At 46.6% G+C, this 12,913-nt stretch overlaps 1 protein-coding gene across 3 annotated transcripts; it reads left to right on the top strand.

Moving 5' to 3' along the window:
* Positions 1-266: 266 nt before the first annotated feature.
* LOC148824540 (uncharacterized) lies at positions 267-11,821 on the top strand. Of its 3 annotated transcripts, XM_088926250.1 has the most exons (9): positions 332-362; positions 1,129-1,198; positions 2,759-3,514; positions 4,263-5,015; positions 5,410-6,156; positions 6,554-7,312; positions 7,651-8,433; positions 8,776-9,549; positions 10,048-11,821. In XM_088926250.1, the coding sequence occupies exons 3-9, from the start codon at positions 3,364-3,366 to the stop codon at positions 11,190-11,192; spliced, it is 5,112 nt and encodes a 1,703-aa protein (XP_088782376.1). In that variant the 5' UTR covers positions 332-362; positions 1,129-1,198; positions 2,759-3,363; the 3' UTR covers positions 11,193-11,821. The 3 variants fall into 3 exon arrangements, with proteins under 3 accessions (XP_088782374.1, XP_088782375.1, XP_088782376.1); XM_088926248.1 differs by lacking the exon at positions 1,129-1,198 and having other exon boundaries at positions 267-362; XM_088926249.1 differs by lacking the exons at positions 1,129-1,198; positions 6,554-7,312 and having other exon boundaries at positions 307-362.
* Positions 11,822-12,913: the final 1,092 nt, after the last annotated feature.

Below are 12,913 nucleotides of genomic sequence, written 5' to 3'. Positions count from 1 at the left end.
ATTCCCAGTCATTCCTGGGATTTCCAGGAAAGAAGCGGCTCCTCACCTGGGAATAATTAAAACCAGAGACACACTCAATCATTTAAGATCCCGTGGGTGTTGACTTCAGTATTCTGTTGACATAAAAATAATTGATTCATTTCTGTCCCCATTTCCTGTAAAGCACTTTGAGTGAAGTGTCAAGAACAGCGCTATGCAAGAGTAAGGAATTATTATTTAATTTATCGATCAGTCTATGTAGCAGCGTTACGTTTCCACTAGGTGACGCCAAAGCAGCATCACAGAGCAGACGGGAAACAACTCGTTTAGATCAACAGGAAGAGAGAAAGAGATGGCGTCTGAAAGCTCAGCGCTCAGCCCTGGTGAGTTTTCTCTTGTTCTAACTGTCAGAGTGTCGGTAAGGGAGTCACTGAGGGTCTCTTCTCTGTCACAGAGCACAGCAGCAGCTGGAGAAGGTTCTTCCTGTCTGCTGGGGGTTGGTAGTAGTTCAGGTGGGGAGCTGCGTCAGCACGCGTAGACTGCAAAGGACCAAGTCATAGGTTTATTCCCTGCTGAAAAGCCAGCGTTTCGGCCTTCTTCAGGTGTGAGAGTTTGTACTGTCTGTCAGACACACAGGGTCTGAACTAGGAGAGAGACAGGAGCTGATTTACTTTCACTTTCTCCTGTCGGGGATCAGAGATCGGTACTGTCAAACCTGAACAGGAAGGAAATCATAAATTTCCACTGGATTATACTTAGAGGTTTATTTACAGATAATTGAATTGGTGTAAAACCTGATGGTTCGCTAATGTATTTGCAGGAGTTTTAAACATGGCGGATTAGTTCAGACATGGTTGTTTCCTGTATGAAACCGGAGCAGCAGAGAGACACGCAGAATATAAAAAGAGTCACTGACGGATGCAAGGGCCAGATGTGACAGTAGCCAGGGAATTTCTGCTTTCAGTGTTTAAACTTGTGTCCCCAGAACTTGTGTCCGTGTTTTTTGTTTTCCTACTCCTTGTGTTCAAAAAGTTGATGACTGGAGAAACTGACCCATAGCTGTAACTGGGATTTTCATCACCTCAAACAAATAAAACTGTTTCTTTTTTTAATAAGCCATTCCTCATGTTTTTTTTTTCCTTTCCTGAGCTGTACTGTGTCAACTGTCCCAACCCTCTGCCTCACCTTGACCTGATTCTTCCACTCCATCATGAAGAAGGTGAAAACACATCTCTACTGTACAGTATTGTAAGAGCAGGACGGACACAGCATCTCTGATCAGCTGGCTGTTCCACACCCGTTAACTAATTAAAACTAAGTAGTGTGAAGAGGGCCTAGACACTAACTCCATTTCTCCTTTGACCTCACTGGACTGTTTCTTGACTTGTCTGTCCTGAAAGTCCATGAACAGATGTCACCGCCTGGAGAACTATTTAAAGTGCTAAATAAGTGTTATTATTATTAATCATCATCACAGCTGGTTGTCTCTGGCACTGACACTTCTCCAGTGTCGCCAGGAGGACTATATAAGGTCTATATATTGTGCAGTTTCTTGACTGGTCTGTCCTGAATGTTAGTCTAGAATGTGACATGAACAGATGTAGCTTCCCGTTGGGCAGTTTGACTGGGTGCGGAGACACATTCCAGTCAGCAAGAACTCGCCACATCGACCTCCTGGCAGAATCAGAGCCTAAATACAAAGTGCTAAATAAGTGTAAAGATGATTATTATTATTATTATTATTATTATTATTATTATTATTCACAGCCGGTTGTCTCCGAAACTGACATTGCTATCCTTCGGAGCACTGTATAACATCCTATATATAAAGTCTATATACAGTAAGCGGAAGGGTTAATATTCTTCAGAAATTTGAATTTGCTCTCCTCTCTGAGGGAAGAGGAGAAATCGGACCAACACACTTCTGGGCCTGGTGACCTGTGCGCTCGGTCAATGACTATTTAATACAAGTTCAGTACAGCTGGCCCTGGTGCGCGTGTGTGCGTGTGTGCGTGTGACAGACTGGCGTCCCGTCCAGGGTGTACCGTGCCTTCTGCCTGTTGCTTGATAGGATAGGCTCCAGCTCCCCCTTGACTCTGAACTGGATGAAGTGCTTAGGAAAGGGATGGAAGATGAACTCACTGAAACAATCCGACAGGTGGTGTGGATCTCCAGATTCTACGTAGGCCCATGACTTTCACACTTTTGCACCATCCTGATTTCCGAATCAGTTCATCAGTTCTGCCCTTTGCTCATCTCACCCTCTGTTCCTGTGTCTCGGCCTCGCTGGTTTGAGGCACTGTGTTCAGTCAGTGAGCTTACTGAGGCGGTGAACAAGTCGACCTGATCTTCAGCAGCAGGCGGTGCCTGCGGGCAGTGGGAGGTTTCTTCATGTTGGGGAGTTTTATCTGTCATCTGCTCTTTCCTCCCTGACGGGCTGCTGCGAGCTCGGCTCTTCGCACAGAAAAGAAAATCTTGCACTTCCTGTGTCTCTGCAATTGTGGGGAGACATGTTGTTGTTACAGTTAGTACTTGAGTAAACAACGAGAGGGGAGATTTAATAAAATAAAGAAAATAAAGAGAAGGTGGGGCGGAGCTTAAATTTCAGCAGCCATCTTGATCGGGTCACATGACCCCCCAATATGTTTTAGTAAAAAAATTGAACAAATCATCTAGCAGCAAAGGACATGTGTCTACAGAGAGAACAGATTTGAAACCACAGTGTGTGATAAGAAGCTGGTAAGTGAATTAAATAATCTGTGATCTTTCTCTCTGACAGGGGAGGGACAGGCTGCTTCCCATGAGGCACCACAGCGTCTCTCAGACATCAGGATCGTGCTGCTTCGGGACAGAAGGTCTTGGAAGACCCCAGCAGGAAACACCATCCTGGGCAGAGAGGAGTTTGACACTGAGAGAGTAGCTAAGGAGTGTGAGAAGAGACAGGGTGAAGTAGCTGGGAGGCAGGTCACTGTAGTTAACACACCAGAATGGTATTTCTGTGTTCAGCGGTACTCAGATGGACAGGAGCCTGCTTTCGAGGACACTCTAGACTGGAATAAAAAGGTGATTCAGCCCAGTGTGTCTCTGTGCCACCCAGGACCCCACGCTCTCCTCCTGGAGATTAATCTGGACTCATACACAGACCACTGGAGATCAGTGGAAAAGCATCTCGATCTTCTCAGTGAGAGAGTGTGGAGACACACAATAGTGCTGTTCACCTGGGGGGACACACTGGGAGACACAACCATTGAGCAGCACATTGAGAGAGGAGGGAAGGAGCTCCAGTGGCTGGTGGAGAAATGTGGGAACAGGTATCATGTTCTCAACAACAAGAACAGGGGCGACCGCACTCAGGTCACAGAGCTGCTGGAGAAGATAGAGGACATGGTGGCAGGAAAGAGTGACTGTTATTATGAGACTGAGGAAATGAATTTACAGAAGGTGGCAGAGAATTTCAAGACACTGGGAATTAAGGAGAGACAGAGGATAGAGGAGCTACTGCAGAAGACACTGGGACCCCAACTGCTTCCCAAGAGTGAGTTCATGTTCTTGTTGTAACAGACAAATAAGTTTTGGATCCCGAGATTAAGTTTAAACACCTGATTGTTTTGCAAGGAACAATAAGATCAAAGTATTGTTCGGAATATAGGTACAAAACCTCCAGTTTATATAGCAAACTTCAGCTGTCTCTGATGCAAATTGTTACCATGGTAATGGGGGGAGGACACCTGTGTTTGGACATTCCCCAGACCTTGACCACTTTTAATGGCCGGATTTATCTTTCCTTAGTTAGGGGGGTCTCTGTCTTGCACTTGGATTCTCTTATCATTTAACTCCCATCCCTGCCATAACTCAAAGGTGCTTAAGCCTGGAATGTGTTGTGTCACAAAAAGTCTTTGTGCAGAAAGAAATCAGTTAACCCCCTTTTCACATCTTATATCTTTCTTCATTCTCTCTCTCATAGGAGTCACACCTCAATACGTAGAGATTATAAACAGGGTCATGATTGCACAGCACAACTGTCTCATGGAAATCTCTGTGAAATAAATTATTTTGATATTACGTTTACCAGATAAGTGATAAAAACTGAGTTCCAGTGATATCTCGGATGCCAGTTCTGCAGCAGGGCTCTGCAGGAAAAGACTCACAGCTGTGTTGGAAACAGAGCCCCTGTGGGGTATCTAACCTGTAGAGCAACAGGTCTCCACTGGGTCACACTGTGAGCTCTGCTGAGACTCCTTACTCACTGCAGAGGAATAATCTGTGATCTTTCTCTCTGACAGGGGAGGGACAGGCGGATTCCCATGAGGCACCACAGCATCTCTCAGAGATCAGGATCATGCTGCTGGGGGAGAGATGGTCTGGGAAGAGCTCAGCAGGAAACACCATCCTGGGCAGAGAGGAGTTTGACACTGAGAGAGAAACTGAGGAGTGTGTGAAGAGACAGTGTGAAGTAGCTGGGAGGCAGGTCACTGTGGTCGACACTCCAGGCTGGTATTCCTCTTTGAGGACGTCCTACCATAAACAGGAGTCTCCCGTACAGGCCTCTCTTAAGTGGATTAAAGAGGTGATTGAACCCAAGGTGTCTCTGTGTCCCCCAGGACCCCAAGCTCTCCTCCTGGAGATTAATCTGGACTCAAACACACACTGGAGATCAGAGGAGGAACAACTGGAGCTTCTCAGTGAGAGGTTCTGGAGACACACAATAGTGCTGTTCACCTGGGGAGACACACTGACACACACGATGATTGAATGGTACATTGAGAGAGGAGGAGAGGATCTCCAGTGTCTGGTAGAGAAGTGTGGGAACAGGTATCATGTTCTTAACAACAAGAACAGGGGCGACCGCACTCAGGTCACAGAGCTGCTGGAGAAGATAGAGGACATGGTGGCAGGAAAGAGTGACTGTTACTATGAGATTGAGGAAAAGGATTTACAGGAGATGGAAGAGAAGTTCAGGATTTTGGGAATAAGGAAGAGACAGAGGATAGAGGAGCAACTGCAGAAGACACTGGGACCCCAACTGCTTCCCAAGAGTGAGTTCATGTTCTCTCTCTGATAGGGGTCACACCTCAATATAGTCAGATTAATCCATAGATTTTAAACAGAGTTAAATTATAATGCATGAAATTGTCTTGTAGAAGTCTGAGTAGCTCTGAAATGAATCATAAATTTTGATATTATTTTTACCAGATATGTGATAAACGCTGATTCCAGTGATGTCCTGGATACCCAGTTCTACAGCAGGGCTCTGCAGGAAAAGACTCACAGCTATGTTGGAAACAGAGCCCCTGTTGGGTATCTAATCTGTAGAGCAACAGGTCACCACTGGGTCACACTGTGAGCTCTGCTGAGACTCCACACTCACTGCAGCTCATCTCAGTGCTGAGTTTCTGAAGAGGAATAATCTGTGATCTTTCTCTCTGACAGGGGAGGGACAGGCGGATTCCCATGAGGCACCACAGCGTCTCTCAGAGATCAGGATCGTGCTGCTGGGGGAGGAGGAGTCTGGGAAGAGCTCAGCAGGAAACACCATCCTGGGCAGAGAGGAGTTTGACACTAAGGGAGTAACTGAGGAGTGTGTGAAGAGACAGGGTGAAGTAGCTGGGAGGCAGATCACTGTGGTCGACACTCCAGACTGGTATTGCTCTCTTCAGCAGTTCCAGGATGAGTATGAATATGAGTCTCCACTACAGCTCACTCTCAGGTGGATTAAAGAGCAGATTGAACCCAGTGTATCTCTGTGTCCCCCAGGACCCCATGCTCTCCTCCTGGTGATTAATCTCTACTCAATCACATATTTGAGAAGAGTGGAGAAACATCTGGAGCTTCTCAGTAAAGGAGTCTGGAGAAACTCAATAGTGCTTTTCACCTGGGGGGACAAAGACATTGAGCAGGATATTGAGAGAGGAGGGAAGGAGCTCCAGTGGCTGGTGGAGAAATGTGGGAACAGGTATCATGTTCTCAACAACAAGAACAGGGACGACCGCACTCAGGTCACAGAGCTGCTGGAGAAGATAGAGGACATGGTGGCAGGAAAGAGTGACTGTTTTTATAAGATTGAGAAAATGAATTTACAGAAGTTGGTAAAGAATTTAAAGAAATTAGGAATGAGGAAGAGACAGAGGATAGAGGAGCTACTGCAGAAGACACTGGGACCCCAACTGCTTCCCAAGAGTGAGTTCATGTTCTTGTTGTAACAGACAAATATGTTCTCTCTCTGATGGGGTGACACCTCAGTATAGTCACATTAAAACAGGAGAGAATTTAGCCATGACCATAGCATCATGCATAACAATACTGCGTGATAGAAAACTCAGTTATTGTGAAATGAAACAATTATTGTGTTATTTTTTAACCTAATAGGTGATATTTTCTCACTTCCAGTGATATCCTGGAATTTACACAGCAGGGTTCTACAGGAAATGACTCACAGCTGTATTGGAAACAGCCCCTGTGGGGTATCTACCCTGTAGAACAACAGGTCTCCACTGGGTCACACTGTGAGCTCTGCTGAGACTCCTCAGTGGTGAGTTTCTGAAGAGGAATAATCTGTGATCTTTCTCTCTGACAGGGGAGGGACAGGCTGATTCCCATGAGGCACCACAGCGTCTCTCAGAGATCAGGATTGTGCTGCTGGGGGAGAGATGGTCTGGGAAGAGCTCAGCAGGAAACACCATCCTGGGCAGAGAGGAGTTTGAGATGTGGAGAGGACCTGAGGAGTGTGTGAAGAGTCAGGGTGAAGTAGCTGGGAGGCAGATCACTGTGGTAGATACTCCAGGCTGGTATTTCTCATCTGAAGATGATGTTGAGAATGACTGTGAACAGGAGTCTCCAGTACAGGACACTCTAGAGTTAATTAAAAAGGTGTTCAAACCCAGTGGATCTCTGTGTCCCCCAGGACCCCACGCTTTCATTTTAGTGATTCATCTACACACAGGAACTGCATGGAGATCAGTGAAGAAAAAAGTAAAGCTTTTCACTGAGAGAGTCTGGAGACACACAATAGTGCTGTTCACCTGGGAGGACACACCAAGATACACAACCATTGAGCAGCACATTGAGAGAGGAGGAGAGGAGCTCCAGTGGCTGGTGGAGAAATGTGTTAACAGGTATCATGTTCTCAACAACAAGAACAGGGGCGACCGCACTCAGGTCACAGAGCTGCTGGAGAAGATAGAGGACATGGTGGCAGGAAAGAGTGACTGTTACTATGAGACTGAAAAGGATTTACTGGAGATGGAACAGAAGTTCAGGACTTTGGAAATAAGGAAGAGACAGAGGATAGAGGAGCTACTGCAGAAGACACTGGGACCCCAACTGCTTCCCAAGAGTGAGTTCATGTTCTCTCTGTGATAGGGGACACACCTCAGTGCAGTTTAACGTAGAGATTATAAACAGGGTCATAGCTGCACTGCAAAACTTTCTGATGGAAAACTCAGTGACTGTGAAATTAAATATTTTGATATTACTTTAATCGGATAAGTGATTAATTTTAACTTCCAGTGATATCCTGGATACCCAGTTCTACAGCAGGGGGTATCTAACTTGTAGAACAACAGGTCTCCACTGCGTCACACTGTGAGCTCTGCTGAGACTCCTCACTCACTGCAGCTCATCTCAGTGCTGAGTTTCTGAAGAGGAATAATCTGTCATCTTTCTTTCTGACAGGAGAGGGACAGGCTGATTCCCATGAGTCACCGCAGCGTCTCTCAGAGATCCGGATCGTGCTGCTGGAGGACAGAGAGACTTGGAAGAGCTCAACAGGAAACACCATCCTGGGCAGAGAGGAGTTTGAGACTTCAAGTAGACTGTGGCTTCTGGGTCAAGGTCTAACTAAGGAGTGTGTGAAGAGACAGGGTGAAGTAGCTGGGAGGCAGATCACTGTGGTCGACACTCCAGACTGGTATTGCTCTCTTCAGCGGTACTCAGCTCACTGTGAAGACAAGTCTCCTGCACAGGCCACTCTTAAGTGGATTAAAGAGGTGATTGAGTCTCAAGTGTCTCTGTGCCCCCCAGGACCTCACGCTCTCCTCTTAGTGATAAATCTGGACTCAGGCACAGACTGGGGAGTAGTGGAGGAACACCTGCAGCTTTTCAGTGAGAGAATCTGGAGACACACAATAGTGCTGTTCACCTGGGGGGACACACTGAGACTCACAACCATTGAGCAGCACATTGAGAGAGGAGGAGAGGATCTCCAGTGGCTGGTGGAGAAGTGTGGGAACAGGTATCATGTTCTCAACAACAAGAACAGGGGCGACCGCACTCAGGTCACAGAGCTGCTGGAGAAGATAGAGGACATGGTGGCAGGAAAGAGTGACTGTTATTATGAGATTGAGGAAATGAATTTACAGGAGATGGAAGAGAAGTTCAGGACTTTGGGAATAAGGAAGAGACAGAGGATACAGGAGCTATTGGAGAAGACACTGGGACCCCAACTGCTTCCCAAGAGTGAGTTCGTGTTCTCTCTCTGATAGGGGTCACACCTCAGTACTCTCAGTTTAATACAGATATTAAATGGGGTCATATTATCATATATTAAAGCTTCTGATAGAAGTCTGAGTAGCTCTGAAATGAATCATATATTTTAATTTTGTTTAATGAGATAAGTAATACATGTTAAAAGACTCACAGTTGTGTTGGAAACAGACCCCTGTGGGGTATCTAACCTGTAGAACAACAGGTCACCACTGGGTCACACTGTGAGCTCTGCTGAGACTCCTCACTCACTGCAGCTCATCTCAGTGCTGAGTTTCTGAAGAGGAATAATCTGTGATCTTTCTCTCTTGACAGGGGAGGGACAGGCGGATTCCCATGAGGCACCACAGCGTCTCTCAGAGATCAGGATCGTGCTGCTGGGCCAGAGAGGGTCTGGGAAGAGCTCAGCAGGAAACACCATCCTGGGCAGAGAGGAGTTTGAAAGCAAGAGAAAAATTCTGACTTGGACCGGATCCCATCAGTGTGTGAAGAGACAGAGTGAAGTAGCTGGAAGGCAGATCACTGTGGTTGAAACAACAGGCTGGTATTCTTGTCAGCTGTACTCAGTCCTCTATGAACAGGAGTCTTCTGCACAGGACACTCTAGAGTGGATCAGAAAGGTGATTGAACCCAGTGTGTCTCTGTGCCCCCCAGGACCCCACGCTCTCCTCCTGGTGATTAATCTGGACTCTGTCAAAGAGAAAAGATCAGTGGAGAAACATCTGGAGCTTCTCAGCAAGAGAGCGTGGAGACACACAATAGTGCTGTTCACCTGGGGGGACACACTGAGAGACATAACCATTGAGCAGCACATTGAGAGAGGAGGGAAGGAGCTCCAGTGGCTGGTGGAGAAATGTGGGAACAGGTATCATGTTCTCAACTACAAGAACAGGGACGACCACACTCAGGTCACAGAGCTGCTGGAGAAGATAGAGGACATGGTGGCAGGAAAGAGTGACTGTTATTATGAGGTTGAGGAAATGAATTTAAAGGAGATGGAAGAGAAGTTATGGACATTGAGAATAAAGAAGAGAGAGAAGATAGAGGAGCTACTGCAGAAGACACTGGGACCCCAACTGCTTCCCAAGAGTGAGTTCATGTTCTCTCTCTGATAGAGGTCACACCTCAATATAGTCACTTTAAAACAGAAGAGAATTTAAACATGACCATAGCATCATACATAACATTACTGCGTGATAGAAAGCTTAGTGACTGTGAAATGGCATTTATTTATTTTAACCAGATAAGTGAGTAATTCAAGCAGGGAGCTGCGTCAGCCTGCGTAGGCAGGAAAGGAACAAGTAAAGACATGAGAAGATCCACAACGTTTTGGCTGTGGAGCCTTCTTCAGGTGTGTAATTCTCTCTCTTCCAGTGATGTCCTGGATACCCAGTTCTACAGCAGGGTTCTGCAGGAAAAGACTCACAGCTGTGTTGGAAACAGACCCCTGTGGGGTATCAAACCTGTAGAACAACAGGTCTCCACTGGGTCACACTGTGAGCTCTGCTGAGACTCCTCACTCACTGCAGCTCATCTCAGTGGTGAGTTTCTGAAGAGGAATAATCTGTGATTTTTCTCTCTTGACAGGGGAGGGACAGGCGGATTCCCATGAGGCACCACAGCATCTCTCAGAGATCAGGATCGTGCTGCTGGGCCAGAGAGGGTCTGGGAAGAGCTCAGCAGGAAACGCCATCCTGGGTAGAGAGGAGTTTGAGATGTGGGGAGGACCTCAGGAGTGTGTGAAGAGACAGTGTAAAGTAGTTGGGAGGCAGGTCACTGTGGTCGACACACCAGACTGGTATTCTTCGTCTGTCCACTTTGAAGAGGAGTCTCCTGTAGAGGACACTCTAAAGTGGATTACAAAGGTGATTGAATTCAGTGTGTCTCTGTGTTCCCCAGGACCCCACGCTCTCCTCGTGGTGATTAATCTGGACTCATACACAGACTGGAGATCAGTGGAGAAACATTTGAAACTTCTCAGTGAGAGAGTGTGGAGACACACAATAGTGTTGTTCACCTGGGGGGACACACTGAGACACACAACCATTGAGCAGCACATTGAGAGAGGAGGGAAGGAGCTCCAGTGGCTGGTGGAGAAATGTGGGAACAGGTATCATGTTCTCAACAACAAGAACAGGGACGACCGCACTCAGGTCACAGAGCTGCTGGAGAAGATAGAGGACATGGTGGCAGGAAACTATGGGCTGTGCTTTACTACTGACATCAAAGAAATAAACACTGAGCTAGAAAAATATATTAAACAAAAGGAGGAGAAGAGACAGAGAGAGACAGAGGAGCTGAGACAGAGGGAGGAGAAGAGACGGAGAGAGACAGAGGAGCTGAGACAGGAGTATGAAAGAAGGGAGAGAGAGAGAGAAGAGGAGCTCAGACAAGGGTTCGAGGAGGAGTGGAGCAGGAGAGAAGAGGAGCTGAAGGAGAAGATGAGAAAGACACTGAAGGAAAAGGAGCTAGAGAAAGAGACAGAGGAGTCCAGGCTGCTTGTTAAGAGAACAGGACAAGTGTCCGGGAGACAGGTGACTGTGGTGGACACTCCAGACTGGACCACAGGACAGGAGCACGGAACAGAGACTGACGAGCTAAGAGAGACATTAGAGAGATACAGGAGGGAGACTGACGAGCTGAGAGAGACAGTAGAGAGACACAGGAAGGATTTTGAGGTGCTAAGAGAGACAGTAGAGAGATACAGGAAAGAAATGGAGAAAGAGTTCTGAGGAAAAAGGCAGAGGGGCAGAGAGATGCAAAGAGATACTGCAGCAGGTCAGTCACTGATCCACACAGTCTTTCCCAGCAGGAGAGGAAGACTGAATACTTCCTGGGCACAGAGTGAGGACTTTCCACTGAAAAACTGATCTCTTCCTTGTAAGATGAGTCATTAGTCACTATCTGAAGAAAATTCTCTAACGATGTCAAGACACACTTTACTTGGGTTTCCACAAAATTCGAATCAGACGTGAACCAGATTCATTGTGAACTCTGGCAACACATCAAGCTCATTCTCAGTGGGTGTTCAGCACTAATGTCTCCTCCTGAGTAAAACTGGCAGGAATGAGGAGACACTTCTGCACAGGCTGTAATATTATACTACAGCATATGACTAAAGAGAGTCAGTGTAAAGAGTTAATTACTGTAAGTGTAATTAATGTAATAAGTTGTAATGCGTCCTGGTGTCACAGTAACTGTAACTGATAAGATAGAAAGTAATATATTAGTGAATAGGCTCAAAGAATCTTCAAAAAAAGCTGGAAATGATATTAGAAAACATAGTTCACACTGACGAAGTTCACTCGTATTTAATACATTTCTGATTTAATAAATTCCCCTGTTTCTCTGGTAAATCCAGGTTTTACTGCTCATTTCAATGAGTTTTCATTCTTTACATTTCATTAGTGTGAAAGACGCGACCCTGTACTGGATACAGCTCATAGAAACTGGACGGACCTCTGTTCACAACTGAAGACACTCAGTATAAAGAGTTAACTAGCTGTAATTAATGTAATGAGCTGTAATGAGTCCCGGTGTGGAGTAACTGTAACTGATAACAACACAGACAGTATTATATTAGTGACAGTAACATTCATGAGATCAAATGTTTTTTAATAAAATGGGACATCACCCGACTACTCCATTTCTGGAAATATTATTATTTTAAATTGTTGTCTGGAGACTGAAGTAACGGGACACTTTAATCAGAAAGTGTGGCTGTAAGAAGCGAAGTTCCCGGTTTTTATACTCGTCCAGAAACTCTCTCAGCTCTGACCTCTCCTCCAGGTCGCTTCTAATGTGTCTGTTCTGGCGGGTTTCTGTCTTAAAACACGTTACAGGACTCCCGTCTCCTGTGGAGACACATGTGGGGTCGTGTCAGGGCAGAAGTCCCACATTTTAAACCAGTTTAAACTGGGACTGGGTACAACCCGGATCAAGACAAGACCTGAGAGATTCATCAATCAGTTTCAGGACTCTCTCCCACTGGTGTCCTTTTCTATCTCTCTGTCCTGTTTCCTAAAAACCCCCACTAATACCCCGTGTGGGAAAAAAGACTCGCTCGTCACTCCTGTCCCGGTGTCGCAGTAACTGGGACTGAAGCAGACGGAGAGAGGACGCGAACTTCCAGAACTTTCCTTCCCACTCGGTTCTTCCAGCTGAGCCCCAGACGGACTCTTCCCCTCCTGAGGAAAGAACATCTTCCCACACAAACAGCCCGTTTCTCTCGGAAACACTGGCAGCCCACAACACACACACACAGCACAGGGGGCGTTTTCACCAGCCGTGCCGCCACACGGACACCAGGACTCCCCTCGTCTGCAGAAACACCAGGGAAGAGCCTCCGCCCTCCCTCCCAGCCCATAGGAGGTTCCCGCTGGAAGGAGCTGGCGGGGGATTCCCAGTCATTCCTGGGATTTCCAGGAAAGAAGCGGCTCCTCACCTGGGCATA

Source organism: Atractosteus spatula, chromosome 10, assembly GCF_055471065.1.
Source record: "Atractosteus spatula isolate fAtrSpa1 chromosome 10, fAtrSpa1.hap1, whole genome shotgun sequence".
Taxonomy (NCBI): Eukaryota; Metazoa; Chordata; class Actinopteri; order Semionotiformes; family Lepisosteidae; genus Atractosteus; species Atractosteus spatula.
Note: the sequence above shows the minus strand (reverse complement) of the source record. Positions and strands in the feature narration are given on the sequence as shown.